A 24,442-nucleotide genomic window follows, 5' to 3' on the forward strand; every position below is an offset into this window, starting at 1 on the left:
TCTCCTTTGCATTTACCTTTCCTGGATCAGTGTTCTCAGGATTGGGCACTGAGGACACTTTCTTGTTGCTCCCTCTTCCCATACTTTTTGTTCCTTCCATACAAGCGTATATAGGAGGCCCAGTTTCTTTCTTTGTTGGTTACAGTTTGTTTGAATCCGCTGGCTAGGTGTTCCCACCCACTGCAGTGTACTAGGGAGGCACAGACCTGGGCAGCCTGTGCTGGGCCCACGCCTCCAGGTCAGTCAACCTACTGAAGGCTTCACTGCTATGGTGCACTGCCAGGCTCTGGGACCTGGTTTAGGCTAGCCTACTGGGTCTTAGTCCACAGCGTCACCCAGGCCAAGCACTCCCCACCAATCCTGCTTGAGAGGGGAATATGTGACTAATGTCACTGCAGTGTCCTGTTCCGGCTAGTCTGCCCGGTCCCAGAATGTCCTCTGTTGGAGCCTCCAAATCTATGGAAGGGTCCCCATTCCTCTCACTCACTGCAGGTCGATGCAGGGCTCCCCACTAGTTCCACTCTCAACTCCATTTGCTGGTTCCCGCTCTCAGAGCTTTCGCACTTCTCTCTCCCTGCCATGCAGATTCAGACGTAGCAGTGGTGGCAGGAAATTCAAATCGCGGCTTCCAGTGGTGTGGGTTCCAGCTTCTGAGCTGAGATTTTATCTGTTCCTGTTATAGCACCGGGATTGCATTTCCAGTTGGTTTCTCTCAGCTTAGTTCGTTCTTGGGTCAGCAGGGTATATCTCCCCTTGCTTAGGACTCCTCACACTGTACCATTCCTGGATTCTAAGCTGGCAATCTCAGAGAGCCTCAGTACCTGCTGTTATCTGTCCGCCATGTTCTCCCCTAAGAAAAACTTTTGTGTTGTGCATAATATCAAAGTGGCATAATGAAACATGAGCTAGATTAATTTTTAATATGACTATAGAAGTTCCTCCAACATTTGAGGCTTTTAAATTTAATTTTTGGCCGGGGATTTACCTCCGTGGCATAAGCACCTGCCTGGCAAGTGCAAGGTCATGAGTTTGATCCCCAGTACCACACACACAAAAAAGGTAGTAGCCCAGATTTAGTTTACAGGCAGTGTTTATGGAACCCTGTCCTGGTTATCCCTTCCTCAATTAAATGTAATTTTTTCTAAAAATGGGCATTTAGAATTGTTTTTATGTTGTGCCTTACATAATTTTATAAGATTAAATAGATAAGTATAAATTTATATTTTAGTTTTAAACATATGTTTAAAGTGACAAATTATAGTCAGTTTCTGATTTTATACATTTAACTTGAATTAGTGTTCCACTCTAAAATCAGGAGGAATTTTATCAAAAAAGATATAGTACTATATAGAAAATTTTTTTATATTTAAAAAGTATAATTCAAAATACCGCATTTTAATTTAAGTGAAAAAGTACTTTAATTAAATTATTATTAGAAGTAACTGTTCAAGTTAAAAATTGAAACTAAAGTACCTATTTTGAACTGAGATAAAGTCTGATTCACTGCTTTCATTTAAAACCTAGTAATATGTTCATCTTTAAAAATGGCAGCCTTTTACCTACTTCTGCTTACCTCCAGTCCTCCTCTGTAGACATATGCATTTTAAAAAGGTAGATAGACTGTTTTTTTGGGCCAGAAGAATGGAGCAGGAAGCACAGTTTCCATATATTATCCCTCCACACAGTTCACCGTGCTGTTAACCTCTTACATTATGTTACAACTGATAAATCAGTATTTGTACATTGGGATTTTGTTTTTGTTTTATGGTACTGGGAATTGAACCCAGAGACTCTTATTTGTTTGTTTGTTTGTTTTGAAATAGGGTCTCCCTGTGTATTTCAGGGTGACCTTAAATTCAGTTATGTAGTAAAGGCTGGCCTTGAACTCATGGCAATCCTTTTGCCTCAGCCTCCTGAGTGCTGGGATCATAAGCATGCACTACCATTCCCAGCTGAACCCAGAGGCTCTTAGGCAAGTGGCTGTAGCCACCTTTTCAATCCTTTTTACTTTTTAGTTTGAGATGATTCATTAAGTGCCTGTGCTGAATTTGAATTTGTGATTCTTGTGCCCCAGCCCTCAAATAGCTGGGATTATAAATATGTGCCATCGTTTTTGTTTGTTTGTTTTTTTAGACAAGGTCTCCCTATGCAATTGAGGCTGGCCTTGAATTCATTTTGTAGCCCAGGCTCATCTTGAATTTGCAGCGATCCTTCCTCTTCAGGATGCCGAGTGCTGGGATTACAGGTGTGTGCCACCATGTCTGGCAAATGTGTACCATTGTATCCAATGATGTTTTGTTTTGAAGTAAAATTCTGTAAAACAAATACATAATACGACAGTTTGCATTAGATTTAATCTGTGTTAAAGAGTTTTTGATAAATGCATATTATATATCCTGTTACAATATAATGTAGCAGTTATACTGACTTAAAATCCCATGTTCTACCTATTTTTCATTCTCCTTGTCTCTCTGAGCTTCTCAGATTTGCTCCCACAATTTTGCCTTTTCCAGTGTGTTGTATGTTTGGCATCATGCAATATGCAGCTTTTTGAGACTACCTTCTTTCACTTAAAAAGATGGATTAACTCACCTGAATGTAGCTGTTTGGTATTATTGCCTAGCCCATGCAGATACCTGGTTGAGTCCCTAGTGCCGAGGGGAGAGGGCAGGAAGGAAGAAAGGGGGAGTGAGAGCAATAATAAATAAACTTGCTTTAAAAAAATAAATACGCTTACTATAAACATTTCCGAGCAGATTTTTAAAAAGCTTTTTTTTTGTGTTAGTACGTGTTTGTCATACATACTGATCACATCCATCATAGAGACGTTGTGCCTGTATGTAATAGACCTCAAGTCTCCTTTTTCCCATTCCTTTCCCCTCGCTTCAACCCTTTTCTCCCTCCCTATTTATAAAAGCTTTGTTTCTATTTTTTCCTCATATATTTTTTTCCTTTCCCTTTCCTCCCCCCCGCACTTGTTATGCTTCCCATTTAAACATGTTTCTCCTGCTTTCCAATATCTGACCTCTATTATGGTCCTTGTTTACCCTTTGAGTTTCTTACACAAGAGAAGCAATGCAATGTTTAAAATTCTGTGTCTGATTTATTTCACTTAAATGTATGTTCTCGAGGTGCATATATTTTCCATCAAATGACTCATTTGTCCTTTTATGGCAGAGTAGAACTCCATTGTATATAAAAATCACATTTTCTTTATCCTTTCATCTGTTATGGGTATATGGGATGTTTTCAAGATTTTGCTATTATAAACTGTGCTGCTATAAACATGGATATTTGAGTATCACTATGGTATGATGCTTTTAATTATTTTGGGAAGATACCAAGGAAGGGAACAGCTGAATTAAATGGAACTTCTAGCTTTAATTTTTTCGAGGAACTTCCATACTGATTTCTGTTGTGATTGTACCAGTTTACTTTTCCACCAGCAACACAGAAAGGCTCTTTTTCCCCTATAGCCTTGCCAGCATTTGTTATTGGTTGATTTTTTGATAATAGCCATTCTTTTTGGAGTGAGATGGAAGCTCAGTGTTGCTTTAATTTGCATCTCTCAAATGACCAATGATGTTGGACATTTTTCATAAATTTATTTGCTGTTTCTACTTCTTCATCTGAGAAATGTCCTTTTAATTTCAGATGCCTGCTTATGGATTAGATCCTTAAATTTCAAAACATCGTTGTTTTTTTGAAGTTCTTTAAAATGGATATTGGTCCTTTGTTAGAAGAGTAACTGGTAAATTCTTTCCCATTCTGTGAGTTGTCTCTTCACTCTGTTTCTTAGACTGCAAAAGCTTTTTAATTTGATGAGGTCCCAGTTGTTGATTCTTTGTAATATTTCCTGTGCAGTCAGAGTTTTGTTCATTAAGTCTTTGCCTGTACCTATGTTTTCAAGAGTTTCACCTACTCTTTCAGCAGATTAAATATATCTGTTTTAGTATTTATAACTTTTATCCATTTTGATTTTCATTTAGTACATGGGTAAAAGATAGGGATCTAATTTGAATTTTTGGCATGCACGTGGAAAGTCAGTTTTCTTAGCACCATTTATTAAAGAGACTTTCTTCCAGTGAAAGTGGTTGGCCCCTTTGTCAAAAATAAGGTAGATGAGTTTTCTTGGAGTTGTTTCTGCATCTTCCAATCTGTTCTGCTGATCTTCAGGTGTTTTGTGTGTGTGTGTGTGTGTGTGATGCCAGTACCATCCTGTTTTTATTGTGGTAGCTTTGTAGTCTAACTTTAAATTGGGGATTGTGATGGCCCTGCCTTGCCCTTGTTGTCCAGAACTGCTTTTGCTATTGTCTCTTCTAGCTCTGTATGAATTTTAAGATTTATTTCTGTGAAGTATGGTATTTGTGTTTTGATTGGAATTGCATTAAATCTGTGTAAGAATTTTGGAAATATGGCCATTTTTACTACATTGGTTCTGTGTATCCAAGAACAGGTGATGTATTTCCATGTTCTGATACCCTCTTTGATCTAATTTTTTAAATTACTATAGTTTTCCATAAATAGGTCTTTTTACTTGCTTTGTTAGATTGATTGCTAGGTATTATATTTTTCTTGATGATATGTTGAAAGGTGGTGTTTTTCTAATTTCTCTCTAAGTGAGTTGGTTGTCTGTGTACAGAAATGCTATTGATTTTTGAGTGTTGAGTTTGTATCCTGTGCTGCTGAATATATTAATTCTAGGAAACTTTTGATGGAATTTTCGGAATCTTGTATGTAGACTATTATATCATCAGCAATAATGCTATTTTCTATGCTTTTTTCTATCTGTATTCCTTCTCTTTTCTTTTTCTCTTGTCTAATTGCTCTGGTTAATGTTTCCAGAACTATATTAAACATTCCTAATTTTAGAGTCAAATCTTTTTTTTTTTGACCATTTAGTATGATGTTGGCTGTTGGTTAGTTGTAGATGGGTTTTATCAGATTGAAATAAAGTTCTCGTATTCCAGTTCTCTGTAGGGATTTTATCATGGATGAGTGTTAGACTTTGCAAGTTGCTTTTTCTGCATCTATTGAGATGATCATGTGATTTTTGTCCTTAGCTCTGTTAACATGGTGTATCATATTTATTGATTTACATGTGGTGAACTATATCCATGCATTCCTGGGATGAATCCTATTTGGTCATGGCATGTAGTATTCTTGATGATTTGCTGCATTCTGTTTGCCAGTATCTTATTGAGGATTTTTACATGTATGACCTTAGGGAGATTGGCCTGTAGTTCTGTTTTTTGGTTGAATTCTTCCCTTTGTTATCATGATAATGCCTGATTTCAGGAATGAGTTTGAGATGTTTGCTTCCCTTTCAGTTTCATTAAGGAGTTTGGGGAGTATCTGCATTCGATCTCTAAAGTTCTTAATTCAATAGTGAATCCATCAGGAATTGGGCTTTTCTTTGTTGGTTTTTAAAAATATTTATTTACTTACTTTCTTTTTGAGACAAAGTCTTGTTATGCAGCCCAGTCTGGCCTTGAACTTGCTTATGTAGCTCAGGCTGGCCTCGAACTCAAAGTGATTCTGCTGCCTCAGCCTCCCAAGTTCTGGGATAACAGACGTGTGCCTGGTTCTATTATTTCTTTATTTTCATTGACTGATACTGAGTTATTTAGAATTTTTGTATCTTGATTCAGCTTTGGTAGTTCGTATGTGTTTAGGAATTGTCCATTTCTTCTGAATTTTTCATCTTATTGGGGTGCAGGTTCTCAAAGTAGGTATTGATGATATTTTTTATGCAGGGTCCATTATAATTTAACCCTTCTTATTCCTAATTGTGTGGATTTGGTTCTTTTTCCTTTCTTTGATAAGGATGGCTGAGAGTTTGTCACTTTTATTTAATCTTTCATGGAACCAATGCTTCACTTCATTGATTCTTTGTATTGCTTTCTTAGTCTCAATTGCATTAATTTCTGCTCTAATATTTATAATTTTCTTCCACATATATCCTTTGGATTTAACTTGCTCATCTTTTTTTACAACCTCAAGGTTCAACCGTAGGTTATTGGAGCTCCCCTTTTTTTTCCTATTACGGGAATTCACTCCTAAAATTGGCCTTGTAGGACTGCTTTCGTTACATCTTGTACATTCTAGTATATTATAGTGGTGCTATCGTTTAATTGTAGAAACTGTCTGATTTCTTCTTTAATTTCACCTGTGACTCATTAGTTATTCGGAGGGTGTTTAATTTCTATGTGTTTTTGTAGTCTTTTTGTTTTCTTTTGCTGTTGATTTCTAATTTCATTGTACAGTTTTTGTGTAAACATAATTTTCATCTTTTTTGTTTATATATCTAAAAGCCAGATTGCTTGATTCTCCATCACCCAGCTTCTCATCGAGCTACATCCCAACCCTTGTTTTGAGACAGGCTTGCTAAATTGGACTTGAACTTGCAATTCACCTACCTCAGCCTTCAAGAGTATTGGAGTTGCAGGCATGAATCACCATTCTCAGCTTATATTTCTCTCTGTAAAACCATCTTCCAAAGTGGAATTGCTGGATCATAAGTTAATTCTGTTTTTAAGTTTTAGAGGAGTTACCATGTTTTTCTATAGCGATCACACAGCTTTCCATTCCTTCACAAGGGTTTCAGTTTTTCCACATCGTTGTCAACACTTTTGTTTTTTCTTTCTTTTTTTGGCTATCACAATATCTTTTATTTTCTTCTAAATAGTTGTCTAGATCTTCACCCACAATGAATTAATACAAAACAAAATAGTATAAAACTGATCAAAACAATATGAAGGCATTACAGGCCTTCAAACCAGACAGTAGGAAAATGAACAAGGGCTACCATAATGTCTCTTGTTCCCTTCACAATAGCTGTCCATACGTTCATGTGTGTGGAAATTAAATAATACAAAAAAAGCTAAAACCACTCTGAACAAAGAATAAAAGCATTATTGGATTTCATAGCAAGACGATACAGAATCAGCAATGGACCACCATGATGTCTCTTTTTCCTCAAAGTAGCTGTTCATATCATCATGTATAAGACAGTCAGTTCTCATAAACCATTTAGGATAACTTCTAGGCATGTATAAGGTTCTACATGTACATCTATCCTTTCTGCATTAGAAGGAAAAACAAAACAAAAGAAAACAAATTACTAGAAAAACAAGAAACAAAAAAGACAAATAACAATAGCAAGGAGCCCAAAACAATGATGATTAGGCTTTCATTTTTTTTTTATTTTTTTATTTTTTTATTTAAGGAGAAAAGAAAAAAAAAACAGTGAAAGGGTACAAGTTATACAGATTTACAGAAGAAAAAAATGAACAGTAGGAAATCACTAGTTAATGGATTACATATTGCCATCTTAGAAATAATTGTTCAAGTCACAAAATTAAAGCTTGTAGAGTGGACATTCCAACAATGATACTGTAAACAGTTCTGTTCAATGATCCAATAAAACGCTGTGATATCATTTTCTATCTTATACACTTAAATATACATGCAGTTATATAGTTTAGAGCACTTTCTTTTCCTCTCTTTTGTACAATGACTATTACACATTTTGGGTTTCATTGCTCCCACGGTTCTTATTGCTTTTTTGGAAGAGAGTAAAACCAAATGAGACATAACAGAACAGAATCGGTCAAGTCAAAAGGGTGGACATAATAGATAATATAAAAACATAATACAAGGTGATCAACAATGGTTACCATAATGCCTCCCGCTATCTCTAATAGAATTGCCTATATCATTAGTTATAATACAATTGAACAAAACAGTAAAGAACAAAACCGACAAAACCAAAACATTGGAGACATTGTAGGTCTTCAAAAGTAGATAAAAGTCAATGAGAATGGGCGTTATAATGAATCTCATTATCTTCACAGCTGATGCCTAAACTTTCGAACCTGATACTATCCAGCAAAACAGAATAGGGGAACATCAGTCGAAAACAAGATGGTGAGAGTAACACAGGGCTTCAAATCGAGATAATAGAAAGTCAAAGTGGGTTACTATATTATACCCTGCTATTTTTTTCCCTTTAATTAAACGGATAAAAATAAAAAAGTAAATAATGGAGTGGAGATTGAGAAAAAAGAGGGCAAAACAGCGAAACAGCGCAGATCAAAACGTAACCATTTAAGCAGAATAGTGTTTCACCACCAGATAATCCTAACCTAAAAGTAGTTACCATATTGACTCTTTCCTTGAAGTCCTTGAGTACAACTTCGTATACTGTAGCATTAAGTATATCAAAACAATGTAAAACCATTTAAGAGAATGACAGCATTACAGAGTATTTAGAATCGACTAACAGAAAATGAACAATGGTTTCTGTGTAATCTCCTTGTCTTTAAAAGGTTTTTGCTTATACTATCGTACATAGCAAAATCCAATAAGATACAACCTGTTTAGACCATTGGAGACAGAAGAACAAAAGCTAGATGAGACTTCAAAACAAGATGATACTAAATCAGTATTACCTATTAAGATGTCATTTTCTCCAAAATAGCTGTTCCTATCATCCAATCTTCTCTGTCTCATTTCTGTTGAGCTCTTTTTCTGTCAGTAGCTGTCAGTTTGTCTTCTTCATTTTGTTCTCTGCTCCATTCGTTGTGGCCTCCCCGCCACTATTTCTGGGTTCTTTGTATTTTTCTTTTTTTAGAATATCCTGCAATACTTTCTGTAGGGTTGAATTGGTGGTTGCAAATTCCCCCAGTTCCTCTTTATCCTGGAAGCACCTTGTTTTTCCATCAATTTCCAGGGACAGTTGTGCAGGATATCTCAATCTTGGCTGGAGATTATTATCTTTCAAAGCTTGAATTATTTCCCCCCACGCTCTTCGTGATTTGATGGTTTGTGCAGAGAAATCTGCTGTAATTCTGATGGGTGTTCCCTTGTAAGTGGTCTGTTTCTTGTCTCTTACAGCTTTTAATATTCTGTTCTTGTATTGAATTTCTGGAATTTTTATTATTATATGCCTGAGTGTTTCTCTGTTAGGGTTGTAGGTAGCTGGGGTCCTGTATGCCTCATACATCTGAGTATCTTTACCTTTTGCTAAATTAGGAAAATTCTCCTGGATTATTTCTGTGAGTAGCTTTTGTAGTTCACTTGTTTGTGTCCCTACTTCTTCTTTTATGTTCTTAATCCTTAAGTTATGGATCCTCTTATCATCTTCTTGTCTTTGTATTATTGCTGTTTGTTTCTTTGTTATTTTTAAGAAGTTTTTCATTTCATTCTCCCATATTACAAGTCTGCCCTCCAGTTCAGATAGTCTGTCCTTAGTTTCTTTCAAGCTGTTATGCCAGTCTTGGATAGACTTCTTAATTTCTTGATAGTCCCTTTGAACCTGCTTCACGTACTCTATGCTTTCTCTGTTTTCTCCATCAAACAATTCTCCCCTCTTTTTCTGTTCTTCCATTCCACCATCTGTTTTTTCCTGGGTGGTGCTTAGCATTTCTCTAACTATTCTGCATACTTCTAGCTTCAGGTTGTTGATAACTTCATTCCTGAATTGGTCTATGAGGCTCTCTATATGGCGCTTAATGTCTATTGGTGCGGTGTCCACTATTGCCTGTTTTTCGGAATTGGGGGCCGAGGAGCCTTTCTTGTTGCTTCCCTTCCCCATATTCTCTGTTCCTTATATATATGCAAGCTTATATAGGAGGCCCAGCTTCCCTGCCTGTCAGCCACAACCTGATCAAATTGCGCTGGCTAGGTGTACACGCCCTCCGCTGCGCACCAGGGAGTTACGGACCAGGCAGCCTATGCGGGAGTCAGTCGCCCCTCTGGGCCACCGTCAGGCTCTGGGATCTGGGTTAGGCCAGCCTACCAAGTCCGCCCGCAGCGTCACGAAGGCCAGGCACTTTTCACCAATCCCGTCCGAGAGGGGAATGTGTGGCTGGAGTCGCCACCGCACCCTGCTCTTACAGGACTGCCTGAGCCCAGAAAGTCCTCCGCTGGAGTCAAACTGTGATAGAGTGTCAGTTTCTCTCACTCACCTTGCCACCAGTCAGTGTACGCCTTCTTGTCCGTCCTGTTTTCGACTCTGTTCGCAGACTCCCGTTCCCAGAGCTTCTGCGCATCTCTCCTTGCCGAGCCGCTGTGGAGGCAGCCAGCCGTCGAGCAGCGGGAAACCCAAATCGCGGTTTCCAATGGCGCGGGGTCCAGCCTCCACACCGAGTCTTTTCTGTTCCTACTTTAGCACCAGGACTACATTCCAAGTTGGTTTCTCTCAGCCCAGTTCGTTCCTGAGTCAGCAGAGCATATCTCTACCGGCTCATGTCTCCTTAGTCCGCATCATTCCTGACTTCTGAGCCGAGCCTTTCAGAGAGCCTCCGGTAGTTGCTGTTATCTGTCCGCCATGTTCTCCTGGCGATAGGCTTTCAAACAAGGTGGTAGGAACATAATTAAGGCTGTTATTTTACATAGTGCTCTTCAAAAGAGTTCCTCAGATCACCAGACACAAACATACAAAATTGATCCAATCCTATGAGTGTTAACTGTTTTGTTCCAAGAACGAGTAGAATTTGTAGCAAGTCATTTTCACTATCCTAAGTGTGTTTATACGAATTTAGATATTTTTTCTTTTTGCTTCCTTTTTTTCCCTGTCCTTTTCCCTGAGATATAATCTTTTCCCCCTTTGAGCAGATTCTTATCCTTTCACAGTATTTATTGAGGATTTTTTTTTTTTGTCTTTTTCGTTTTTATCGGTACCAGGGATCGAACTCACGACTGCCTGCTTGCAAGGCAGGCGCTTATGCCGCTGAGCTAAATCCCCAGCCCCTATTGAGGATTTTGTATCTTATGTATACTCTTACCATATCTTACACTAGGGAGACAATACAGTATTTAAACATGTGCATTTGATTTATTTCACTAATGAGTATGGTCTCAAGTTGCATCCATTTACCTATAAAAATCTCAATGTGATCATTCTTTATAGCTGAGTAATACTCCATTGTATAATCTTTTTTTATCCATTCCACCACCAGTGCACATTTAGATTATTTCTAGGATCTGGCTATTATAAATTGTGCTGCTATAAACATGGGCGCACATGTATCACTGTGGTATGATGTTTTCAGTTCTTCTGGAAATATACCTAGAAGTGAAATAGCTGGGTCGAATTTTGAGGAACCTCCAGACTGACCTCTACAATGGTTGCACCAGTCTACACTCCCACCAACAGTGCAGAAGAGTTCATTTTTTCCCACAGCCTCTCCAGGATTTGTTGTTGGTAGTTTTCTCTTTGCTGGTCATCCTTTGTGGAGTGAGATGGAATCTCAGTGTTGTTTTAATTTGTATTTCTCTAATAACTAATGATGCTGAACATTTTTTCATTAATTTATTTGCCATTTGTTATTTCTTCATCTGAGAACTGTGTATTCATCTGAGGTGCCCATTTTTGGATTGGGTCTTTGAATTTCGGGGGTCTGATTTTTAAAAATTATTTATATGTTCTAGACAGAAGTCCTTTGTCTCAGGGACAGTTGACTAGATTTTTTCAAAATTCATGGGTTTCCTTTTTAGTCTGTTGGAGATTTATTTCAACATGCAAGCACTTTTTAATAAAATGAGATCCCAGTTATTTGATTCTGGGAAGTATTTCCCATGCAGTTTGATTTTTGAATTCCCTGCCTACCCCTATGTCTTCAAGATTTCTACCTACTTTGTCTTCCAGCAGATTTAGTTTTTCTGTTTTAATATTTTGACTTTTATTTAGTACATCATGATAGGCATTGGTCTAGTTTTAATTTTCAGCATATGGAGAACTAGTTTTTCTAGCACCACGTATTAAATAGACTATCTTCCAGGGAATGTGTTTGGCCCCTTTGTCAAAGATAAGGGGACTGAATGTGTTTGTAGTCATGGTTGTATCTTCTAATCTATTCCATTGATCTTCAGGTCTGTTTTTATTTTAGTACCATGCTGATTTTATTACAGTAGTTTTACAGTATATCTTCAAGTCAGGTATTGTGATGCTTCCTGCCTTGTCCTTGTTGCCTAGAATTGCCTTTGCTACTCTGGGTCTTTTCTCATTCAGGATGAATTTTAGAAATGATTTCTCTAGATCTGTGAGGTATACTAGTGGTATTTTGATTGGAATTGCATTAAATCTTTATAACAATTTTGGGAGAATGTCTATTTTCACACTATTTGTTCTTCCTATCCATGAATAAAGAATGTCTTTCCATTTCCTGAGGTCCTCTTCAAATTCTCTTTCTTGATATTGTAATATTCCCTGAATAGATCTTTTACTTTTTTAAAAATTGATTTCAATTTTTTGGATGCTATTTGAAGGGTGTGACTTCTCTTATTTCTCCCTCAGTGAGTTTGTTGTTTGTGTATAGGAATGCTATTGATTTTTGAATGCTTTGTATCCAGCTGTATTACTGAATTTAGTTATTATACCTAGGAGTCGTTCCATGGAGTTTTGGCGGTCTTCTATGCAGAGTATCATGTCATCTGCAAATAATGATAATTTAACTTCTTTTCCTATCCTTACTCCTTTTATTTTTCCCTCGTCTAATTGCTCTGGCTAGTATTTCCAACACTACCTTGAATAGAAGTGGTGACAAAGGACATCCTGTCTTGTTCCTGATTTTAGTGTAAAAGCTTTCAGTTTTTGGCCATTTAATATGATACTGGCTGTTGGTTTTATCAAAAGCTTTTTCTGCATCTATAAAAATGATCATGTAGTTATTTTTGGCTCTATTGATATGGTGGATTACATTTACCGATTTGCTTATGTTGAATCATCCCTGCATTCCTCATATGAATCGCACTTGGTTGTGGTATAAATCTTATTGATGATTTGCTGCATTCTGTTTGCCAATATTTTATTGAGAATATTTGCATCTATGTTCATTAGAGAGATTTGCCTGTAGTTCTTTGGTTTTGGTATTAGAGTAATACTTGCTTCCAAGAATGAGTTAGGGAGAATTGCTTCCCTTTCAGTTTCTTTGAAGAGTTTGAGGAGTGTTAGCATTGTCTTCCTTTAATTTCTTACAGAATTCTGCAATGAATCCATCAGTACCTGGGCTTTTCTTTGTTGCTAAGGTTTTAATTACGTTTCAGTTATATTAATTGAAATTGGGTTATTCAGCAGTTTTACATCTCTTGATCCAGCAATGGTATTTCATATGTTTCTGGAATCTGTCCATTTCTTCTGTGTTATTAAATCTTTGACAATAGAGGTTTTCGCAGTAGCTATTGGGTGATCTTCTGTATTTCCATAGGGTCTATCATGATTTCACCCTTTCCATTTCTTATTGCATGAACTCGAGTTTTTTCTTTCCTTTTTTAAAACAAGGTTGGCTAGGGACATACTAATTTTATTTATTCTTTCAAAGAACCAATTCTTTGATTCATTGATTCTTAGACTCAATTTTCTTAGACTCTATTGCCTTGATTTCTGCTCAGCTCTTTATAATTTCCTCCCTTCTTTTGGCTTTGGCCTTGACTTGCTCCTCTTTTTCTAGATGTTTGAGGTGTAGCATCAGGTTGTTTATTTGTGTTTGTTCTTTTTCCTGCTGTGGGCAGCAAATTTTCCTGTGAGGGCCACTTTCATTGCATCCCACAGATTTCGGTAAATTGTATTTGTATTTTCATTTGTGTGTAGGTATTGTTTAATTTCTTCTCTAATTTCCTCTGTGACCCACTGATTGCTCAAGAGTGTATTATTCAATTTCCATGTGTTGTGGGGATTTTTGCAGTTTCTTCTATCATTAATTTCTAGTTTTATGGCACTATGGTCCGATAACATGCATGGGATAATTTCAACTCTTTTTGCATTTACTTACGCATGTTCTGTGGGCTAGTGATCTACTTTAGAGAATGTTCCCTGTGCTGCTGAGAAGAACATATATTCTGATGTTTTGGGGTGGAACATTTTGTATACATCCACCAAATCCATTTGTTCACAGGTGTGATTCAGTTCTTTATTTTCTTGGCTGATTTTCTGTCCCATTGATCTGTCTGTTGGTGTCAATGGGGTGTTAAACTCTCCCATTATGATTGTGTTATTGTTTATTTGATTTTTCATTTTCTGTTAATATTTGTTTTGTATAGCTGGGTGGTCCCAAATTTGGTGAATATATATTTCAGATCGTTGTCTCTTCTTCTTGAAGTTTTCCCCTAATTAGTATATAGTGACCTTCTTTCTCTTTGGATCTTTCTTGGTTTGAAGTTCACTTTGTCTGTAAACAGAATACCTACCCCTGCTTTTTTTTGGGGGGGGGGACAGGTTCCTGTTGCATAAAGTATTGTTTTCCATTCTTTGACTTTCAGTTTGTAAGTTTCCTTTTGAGTTAGATATGTTTCCTGTGTACAGCATATGGTTAGATGTTGTTTCTTGATCCATTTTGTCAGTCTGGTTCTTTTAATTGGTGAATCGAGGCCAATTACATTAATGGTTATAACAGCATATGGTTAGATGTTGTTTCTTGATCCATTTTGTCAGTTTCTTTTAATTGGTGAGTTGAGGCCAATTTCATTAATGGTTATAACTGATATACATTAGTTTATGTTTGTCATGTTATCTTTCTGTCATTGGTTCTTTACCTTTTTCCTTCTGTTTAATTGTTTGCCTTGCTTAGTGGTTGTCTATGTCTATCTAGGATGTCTTTCAGTATTCTTTGCAGGGTTGGCTTAGTGATCATGAAGTTCTTCAGCTGTTCTTTGTCATGGAAGTATCTTATTTCTCCATCAATTTTTAAGGACAGTTTTGCAGAGTACATCAATCAGTCTGGGTTGGAAGTTGTTTTCCTTTAGGATCTGAAATACTTCACTCCATGCTCCATGACTTCATTGTTTGTGTAAAGAAATCTGCTGTGATTCTGATAGGCTTTCCTTTACAGGTAATTGCCTCTTCTCTCTAACAGCTTTTAGTATTCTGTTCTTATGTTAAATTTCTGGAATGTTGAATATGATATGTCTGAGTGTAGTTTTATTTTGGTTATGGCTGTTTGGAGTTCTATATGCTTCACTTATCTATATCTCAGTTTTCATTCTCATGTTTGGGAAATTTTCAGCTATTCTTTAAATAGTCTTTTGATATCATTTGTGTTGTCACACAAATGATGTTTGTTTTTGTTTATACCTATTGATCTTATATTGTTTGTCTTTGCATTATCTTGCAGCTATTGAATTATTGATTACTTGTAATTTTTAAAGGATCTTTCCTTTCCTGTTCACTAGCTGCAATCTTGTCTTTGAGGCGTAAAAGTCTTGTCTTCACTTTCATTGAGGTGGTTTTGCCAACTTTTGATGGAATTTTTGATTTCCTGTATATGTCTTTGAATCTGTTTTATGCATTCTGTTTGTTTCTTATATTGTTAATTCAAGATTTCCATCTTTTTGCAGTGTTCCTCTAATTTTTTTTTTTTTTTTTAACCAGGAATGGAACTCATAATCTTGCACTTGCCAGGCAGGTGCTTATGCTGTTGAGCTAAATCTCTGGCACCTTCTAATTTTTTTTAACTATATCTTCTTTAGAGGTGATCAGCATTTCTTTCATTACATTTATCTTTTCTTCTTTTACCTGAAAGATTATTTCTATGTTCTTTTATAGCTTCACAGTTGCTATCATTTCAGGGGTTTCAGGTGTATGGTTTACATTTTCTTCTATGTCCATGTCTCTTAGGCTTACTTGGGATGGGCTGGAAGTTTGAGATTGCATTTTGCTCTTTGGTTTTGTCATTTTCCTATATTTCCTTAGGGAAGATGAATGCCAGGTCTCAGTTGCTTCCTGGGTTGAGGATATCTGTTAGTACTGCAGGGAGTTTCCCCAGTTGAGTGGAGGTGTGTAGGCAGGCCTTACCAGGTGACTCCCAGCCACTTGCGGTTACTGGACAGGGCCCTACCTGGCTCAGAGCGACGCACCAAGGCTGCACTGTGGAATGGAACTTGCTGGACACCTTGTCAACACTTCTATTTTTTGTACCGGGATTTAAGCTCATGACCTTATGCTTGCCAGGCATGTGCTTGTGCCACTTAGCTAAACTCCCAGCCCTGGTGTGTGTGTGTGTGTGTGTGTGTGTGTGTGTGTTTTGTTTTGTTTTTTTTTTTATCGGTACCACGATAAAAAAAAAACGAGGCAAACTCACGACCGCCTGCTTGCAAGGCAGGTACTTATGCTGCTGAGCTAAATCTCCAGCCCCAGCCCTAGTGTTTTGATAATAGCTCTAGTTAATATGGATATGGATTTGCATTTCCCTGATGATTAATGATGCTGAGCATCTTTTCATGTGCTTACTGACTCTTTGCATATCTTCTTTGGACAAACATCTTTTCAAGTCCTTTCCTTACTTTTAAACTATACCGTATTTTGTTGATGAGTTATAGTTGTCTGTGTATATTCTGGCTGTCAGCCCTTTATCAGATACAACTTGTAAATATTTTCTCCTGTGGATTTTTCACTCTACTGTCTTTTCATCCACTTAAGCAGCATAATTTTCAATCTTGATGAAGCCCAGTTTTTCTGTTTTACCTTTTGTTCTCTGTCTTTGAGGTCATATCTAAGAAATTATTTCCAAATCCTGTGTCTAGAAGCTTTTTTCTTATGTTTTCTTCTAGTTTTTGTTTTTTTTTTTTAAAGTTTTAGTGCTTAAATTTAAGTCTTTGATCCATCTTGTTAGTTCTAGATGTGGTTTAAAAGTCTCGTTTCATTCTTTGGAGTATGGATGTCTAGTTTTCCCAGCACAGTTTGTTAGAAAGATAGTCCTTTCCCCATTGAGTGGTCTTGGCACTCTTGTAAAATTATTTTGGACTATATATGTAACTTATTTTTGGGCTCTTTGTTCTGTTCCTTTGGTCTTTTGCTAATACTGCATTGTTTTGGTTACTGCATCTTTGTAGGCGTTTTTTCGGTACCAGTACCACCTCATGCTTGCCAGGCAGGTGCTTATGCCACTGAGGGAAACCCCTGGTCCATCTCTGTAGACTTTTTTTTTTGAAGTCAGAGAAGATGAGTTGCCTGTTTTGTTCTTTGTTGCAATTTTTTTTTTAACTTTTCAAGGTCCCTTGAGATTCTGTACGAATTTAAGGATAGATTTTTTTATTTCTGCAAAAATATTGTTGGAATTGCTTTGAATCTAATTTACTTTAGCTAGTATTGATACCTTAGCAATATTAGGTTTTGAACATTGTATTTATATCATCTTTAATTACTTTCAGCAATTTTGCAAGTTTTACTATACAAGTCTTTCACTGCTTTGGTTAGTTCCTGAGTATATAATTTTTGATGCTATTGTAAATATAGTTGTTATTTTAATTTCATTTTTGATGTACAGAAAAACAAATGATTTTTCATTTGTTTTGTTTTTTGCTTTTTGAGACAGTCTTGCTGCGTAGTTCAGGCTGGTTTCAAATTCACTGGGATCTTCCTGCCTCAGCCTCCCTGAGTGCTAAGATTATAGGAGTACACCATCACACAGTAATTCACATTGAATTTGAATCCTTAGCTTTTTTGAATTTTTAAAAAATTAGTTCTAACATTTTTTGTGCTGTTTTGAGGATTTTTTTACAGTATAGCTCCTGTTGTATATGAACAGATGTAATTTCCAATTTGCTTTTTTTTTTAGTTACCCTGGCTAACTTCTAATACTACATTAAAAAGATACAACAAAAGAACATATTCATATCTTGTTTTGATCTAAAAGAGAAAGTAATGAGTCTTTTACCATTGAATATAAGATTAGCTATAGATTTTCAATATATGCCATTTTTTATGTTAAGTTGGTTCCTTCTACCACTAGTTTATTGAGTAGTTTTTGTTTTTTATATTGAGTGTTGAATTTTGTTGTAGGCTTTTTCTTTATCAGTTGAGCTGATCATATGGTTGTTTGTTTGTTTGTTTCATTCTGTTAATACAGTCTGTTGCATTGCTTTTCTTACGTCATCAGAATCAAAATGCTTATGTCAAGCCTTAAGCAAAGTGAAACAAAATAAATGTCAATTGGTTTTTATTATAATAGTTTTTTTTTTTTTTTTTTTTTTGTCTTTTTCTTTTTTATCGGTACTGGGGATTGAACTCACGACTGCCTGCTTGCAAGGCAGGTGCTTATGCCACTGAGCTAAATCCCCAGCCCCTGTTATAATAGTTTTAATATTGTGGTGAACTTCATTTGCTAGTATGTAAAGGTTTCCTACTTGTTTTGCTTTGTTTTGTTTTTTGGTTCTAGAGATAGAACACAGGGCCTGGTGCATGCTAAGCATGTTTTCTACCATTGTTCTACAATTCTGGCTTCATTGATCTGGTTTTGAAAGTAAGACAAGCAAGGTGTGGTGGTGCATTCCTGTAATTACAGCGCTTGGGAGGCTGAAGCAGGAGGGGTGCCCACTGTGAGCTCCAGGCCAATCTGGGCCAATTGTGAGTTCAAGGCCAGCCTGGACTGCACAGTGAGGCCCTATCTCAAAAAGTTAAAAAAAAAATATCAGGGCAATGGCAGCTTCATACACAGAGTTAGGAAGTGTTTCCTCTTAAGTTTTGGAGGCATTGGAAAAGAATTGATATTCTTAAATGTTAGTTAAATCTTAGTACAATTTACCAATGAAGCCATCTCACCTAGGACTTTTCTTTGTTGAGAGGTTTTGATTACTTATTTTATTGCCTATTAGTTGTAGGTTTAGTTAGATATTTTGGGTTTTTCCTGATTCATTCTTGATACGTTAGTGTTTTTAGAAATTTGTCCATTAATCTATTTTAGTCATAATTATTTAAACTGAAGAGAATTAGTTGAAAAACTCAGGGTAGGATTTTGAGTCCTAAATCAGTGCTTCCCCTGACAGAACAAATCAGAAATTGGTATGGCTTGTCAACTGGCCAAGTGTCTTTCCCATATAAACCATGTATGCAAATTGTTAAAGCACTCACATTTTATAAGTGGGCAAAAAGAAATGGGTGCAGGGGCACATGTCTATAGTAATGCCAATTCCTTGTCCCCTACTGGGGACAAGTTTAAGCCCAGGCTAGGCAGTTTAGCCAAGATCCTGTCTCAAAATACAAATAAAAAAGGATAAGGATGTAGTTCAGTGTGTAGCCCCTGGATTCACTTCCCAGTACCCAGGGAAAAAAATTTAAATAGGTTAATAAACCGTCATGAAAGACTTAAATCTGTTTTCAGGATAAACTCTTAAAAATTATTCCTATATAACAACAATAGAAAATGTGAAAAAGTTGGTAATACTCAATACAGGTGATGCTGATACCAGCATATTTATACATTTAGGAAGCCATATATGTTAATTCTTTGAGTTAATAATTCCTTTTGGGTGAAGAATTCTGAAAGAACAAGAGGTGTTAACAGAAAAGTGTTCAGTTTGCCGTTATTTAAAATAGCAGATACTTTTGAAATAATTTATGTCCAAATAGATATTTGTGAAATAGGTAGAAAATGTTCAAATGGGAAGGGGAACTAAGAATAGGGAAGAGGGGAAGAAAGGGAAAAGAAAAAAAGTGATGAGAAAAAGAAAAAATAGAAGCAAAGCTTTTGTAAATAAGAAGGTGAAGGGAGTTCAAAGGAGGGTAAGGGAATGGGAAAAAAAAGAATCGAGTTGTGTCGTGTACAGGTACAAATTCCCTATGATGAATATGATCATTATGTATACCTAAAATGTACCAATAAATGTAATTAATTTTTTAAAAAAGTAATTCTTGCCCAAATTTGCTGAATATAATATCTACATTTGATTTAGCCATTAAAATAATTATTGTAAGATGATTTGGAAAATGCTTATGATATGATTAAAATAGAATGCAAACTCATGCTATGTTTATAATTATAAAAATTATTCTTGGGTGTACAAACAAGTATGTCTGAATGGAGTATTGAAAGTCAAAAACAAGTAATTTTAATGGGTAAAATTTGGTTGTTCTTTTTCTTTTTTTATTCTTAGTGGTTCTTAATATTTATTCAGTTCAGAACAATGCACGATCTAGTCTATTCTTGCCAAAAAGAGTAAACTAGAATCTAATTAAATCCCTGTATCTAACGATTTATAGGAAATATAGAGTTAGATACATTAAATACCACAAGGAGGCAATTAGTGAAAATCAGATTGTGGAAAAGTATAGGACAAATGACTCAGTTTCTTTTTAAATTTATTTTATTTTTCACTAGTACACATTTGGTATATGGTACATAGTAAAATACTTCCACAGTTTAATAATTTCAAGTGTGAAAATATGTAATTCTCTTTATTTCTGACACTAACTTTATGACTTGAAGTCTCTAGCTTTGGGAATTGGAAGAAGGTTCTTAGATGATATTTCAGATATGGTGGGGTGTTTTGGGCTTCTCTCTTAGACATCTTTTATGAGGATGCTAATCCTAGTCATGAAGATTACGGCCTAACCGCTCTCCTCAAAGGTCCCACTACCTAATACCATCACTTTGGAGGTTAGGAATTTAAAATGTGTATTTTAAAGGGGCACAAACATTCAGACCATAGCACTTGTCTATTATTTGACTGTATTGTAAATCGGTGTCGTACAGTGACTAGTGTTTATCCAGTTTGTTGTAGACATGAACAAGTTATTTAACTATTTAAACTCAGTTTCTTCCTATAGAAAGTAAAGGTACTCTTTTCTTCTCCCTATATGTTAAGCATTGTTTAGAGAATGTAAGACCCTTTGAAAATTAAATTGGCTATCATAGTGTCAAGGTGTTAATTTTATCAAATGGAGGCAGTGTGATTATCTGACATTAACTTTAATATGACTTGGTATCACTTGGTTCATCTTTGAAGATATAGAATACTTCTTGGCCATAAAAACTGAAGAAGTAGAATTTTTTTCTACTAAAAACAGCTTTTTTCCCCTCTATAATACTCTGTGTGGTAGAATACTAAAGAATCCTCAAGAAAATAAATATTAAATAAATCTTAACAGAAACTCAAGGAGATTATTACTGAATGGTGTGGAAAGGAAAAGGACGTGAGATTCCACTAAGTCCAGAAGGTGAAAATGAGGGTCTGAAAATTAGTATGTCTGATTTTGGTTGCTTGCTTTGATTTCCTCTATCTAAAGCTGTTCTTATTTTTATGATTGAGTTGTGTATTTTGATTCCTTCATAGTAAACCAATGAGAAAAGTTGGTGTGGTTATTCTACATGTAAGGTGTATAGAAAAAGAAGTTAAAACTCAGACATTCCAATCTTTGTTCCTTTTATCCTACTATAATTCTGTTCCAAACAGAAATAACACATGGAACTGTCTTTAAATGATCATGTTATGTGATTACATGTAGAAATTTGTCTTAAGAGTAATTCAAGAGTTTTGATCTGGTTTTCCTTGCTGTGTGACTTAAGCCAAGATTTTTATTTTTAGTAGACTTGATTGATTTCTTTATTGTTTATAGATTTGCAAATCTCACCCTTGGTTATGAACTGTGCCACTTCCCTGAGAGCTTGCAGGGAGTGAAGCTACTTGTATACCCTTGACTGAGGAAAACCAACCCCTTTCTAAGGGGTTGGTCATCCTCTTCCACCAAGTCTGCAGTTTTAGGGACAGGGGATGTACCTGGGGCTGTTGGGGGAGGAAGTGGACACCCACCTAGCCAGTCAGATCAGCTGAATCAACCTTGGCCATCAGTGGAGTGACAGATGATACACATCCTGATTAGACAGCTTCCTGACTTCATTTTTTCCTGTATGGAAGATTGAATCCAGGGTCTCCTAGGCAAGCGTTGTGCCACTGAGCTAAGTCCTTATCTCTTTAGAAAGTATCTTTACTTTGAAAAAAGTTCTTGCTGAACTGCCCAGGCTAGTCTTGGATTTGGAGTCCTCCTATTTTAGCTTCTGGAGTAGCTGAGATTACAGTGTGTACCTTCACACCTGGCCTGAGAATTGTTTTGTTTCCTTTGTACTGTGATACTGGTAAGTTCAGTACATTCTTCTTTCACCACAGGTTTTCTGTGCTTCTTGCTGTAGCCTGAAATGTAAACTGTTATACATGGACAGAAAGGAAGCTAGAGTGTGTGTAATCTGCCATTCAGTGCTAATGAATGGTAAGTATTAAAACATGTTGATGTCATCATCATTCAAATAGAGCAAAAACTGAAAGGACTTTTATGCTTTACCTCAAATTTCATAACTAAAAATATTGAACTTAAATACTGTGTTTGTCAAGTGGCTCAATTCTGAATTTTTGTTCTAACTTAGTGGATGAGTGCTAAATTCAGGTAAGTTTTTTGGGAGAAATAAAGTTCTTTGGGAATCTGGTGCTATATATCTATTAATGTTCATGGGAGTCACTAGACAGATGGAGCTGGGGTGCTGTTGACCTCCTGGTGAAATATTAACATCGGGCCAAAGTTTGCCTTTCCAGAGAAGCTGTCTCTTTCTAGGAATACCTTAATAGTTTAGATTATGTTCTTTTTCTGTTTTAATCCTACCTCTGGAGATCGAATCCAGGGCCTTGTGCAGGGCAAGCACTCTACCACTGAGCCTTGTCCCAGCCCGGAATTCATTCTTTTTTTTTTTTTGGCTTTTTTTCGTTTTTATCGGTACCAGGGATTGAACTCACGACTGCCTGCTTTCAAGGCAGGTGCTTATGCCACTGAGCTAAATCCCCAGCCCCCGGAATTCATTCTTAATAGTACTTTTTTCTTCATTTTCATGAAAATAAATATTGTAGTATCCAAGATCAAGTAAAAAGCTACACTTTTTACCCCTTACTTCTTTAGTTCTGTTTAGATTTGTTATAAGGATAATGGTTTTGAATTTAGTTGCTATGTAATGAAATAATATGGCCAGGCGAAGGTAAATAAAACTTACTCATTGTGCATCTTTTGTTGGACTGGAAATTAATTTCAGGAGCATTTTAGTTTAATTCCCTGACTGTTGTAAATATATGCAATAAAATGAATGAGGCTGTGTATGGTTTTTCTCTTGAATGTCTCTTTGTAACCTTAACCAATTACTCGTTTAGACCTCAAATGACAAACCTAGACACCACTGCTGCCTGTGCCTGGATGGTTTGCCTCCTCCAGGCTGAAACTTACCTGCTCTGAGGTCCCTCTTGCTCTGTCTGTCTGTGTTGCTTATGGTGATGTTTTCTTGTTGCTGGCTTGTTAACCTGTTGCATGTCAGTTAATCTGATCTATTCTAATCTGTAAAACCACCCAATTCCTCCCATTTCTGAATTCTTGTAATTTTGATCAAATGTGAGTCATTTACTCTTAAGGGCCACTTTTTAGATGGTGATTATTCTACTCAGGGACTCAATTGATGATTTTTATTCTATTGCTTTTATATTTAGACACATGTCTATAGACAAGAGCATGCTATTTAAGTATTATACCTAATACCTCTTTGATGAGGTCTTCCACCTTTTTTTAAACTTGACATAGCTAAAGATGAAAGAAATGGCAGAGGATACATATGAAATACTTTTTATTAAGCCAAGGGGGCCCTTAACAGGGATCCTAAGGTAATCTACTTCTGGTTTTGCCAGTGTCTTTCCTCTTGCATGGCTTAGCCTGGTCTTTTTCTGAATATTTAATTTGATGCTTTTCAGTGTTCCCTATATCTTTCCCTTTTCTCCTTTTCTCTTTCTTCCCTCTTCCTGCCAGTGCTTTGAAAAGAACACAGCTTTTGTTACTACCCTTGTCTTGCAGTTTGGAGACAAATAATTCAAAATCTTATGGATCATTCTTTGATGTTAAATGAAACTTTTGAGAACATGCTAAAAAATTAAGTGGTTTCTATTCCTGGGTATATAATATTACCTGAAACTCAGATACAAAATTTGATATCATTCATTTCTATAGCACTTTTCATCCTGTTTACTTTTAAAGACAATATGGATACCTCAGTATTTAGTTAGTAAAACTATAGGATGCATACTAGTTGATCACATTTATATTGGCACATTTTCATGTTCAAATGGGTCCTAAACTTTTGAGACACACTAAAGATGTAAAATGGTGGTTATTGCTAAATACTTTCATATAGGATAGTGACTGCATAAAAATCAGAATTCATAAAAATATTGAGATCTTTTCTTCTGAGCTTTAGACTTCTAAAGGTTTCAGATGAGCCTTTAATCTCAACTAAGAGCCTGAAAATCTAGGAATGAAACTAAAAATCATACAGTGGAATTATTATTTTTGTCCCAGATTTTGATTTTTGTTAGAAGTTTATAAAATATATTAACTATTAAACGAGAAAATTCCTAGTGGCCATCCCAGTTGCAAATATTTAAAATTGATGTTTGTTTATTCCTTCTTAAAGAAATACATGATCTCCTTTCAAAAAGCCATAGGCTTTGTTTTTTTTTTAACTCAAACTTATGTACTCAGTCTGTATCAGAAGTATAATGTAATAATTTGGGAGGGGCAGGGTACCGGGGATCAAATTTACAACCTTGTGCTTGCCAGGCAGGCACTTAAGCTACTGTGCTAAATCCCCGGTCTCTAATGTAATTGTTTTTTTTAAATTTCACAATTTTTACTTGCTCCAACTGAAGA

General features: G+C 36.1%; 1 protein-coding gene across 9 annotated transcripts in view; it reads left to right on the forward strand.

Moving 5' to 3' along the window:
- Positions 1–24,442, forward strand: part of Zfyve9 (zinc finger FYVE-type containing 9) — a 253,330-nt gene that overhangs the window by 119,263 nt on the left and 109,625 nt on the right. For all 9 annotated transcript variants that reach the window (XM_063235181.1, XM_063235177.1, XM_063235182.1 and 6 more), the window contains one exon: positions 21,880–21,979. In XM_063235181.1, the coding sequence (XP_063091251.1) occupies positions 21,880–21,979 (100 nt within the window). The remainder of the gene's footprint in view (positions 1–21,879; positions 21,980–24,442) is intronic.

This window comes from Cavia porcellus, unplaced genomic scaffold (genome assembly GCF_034190915.1).
Source record: "Cavia porcellus strain 051 isolate PalLab524CR breed Dunkin Hartley unplaced genomic scaffold, mCavPor4.1 scaffold_25, whole genome shotgun sequence".
Classification (NCBI taxonomy): domain Eukaryota; kingdom Metazoa; phylum Chordata; class Mammalia; order Rodentia; family Caviidae; genus Cavia; species Cavia porcellus.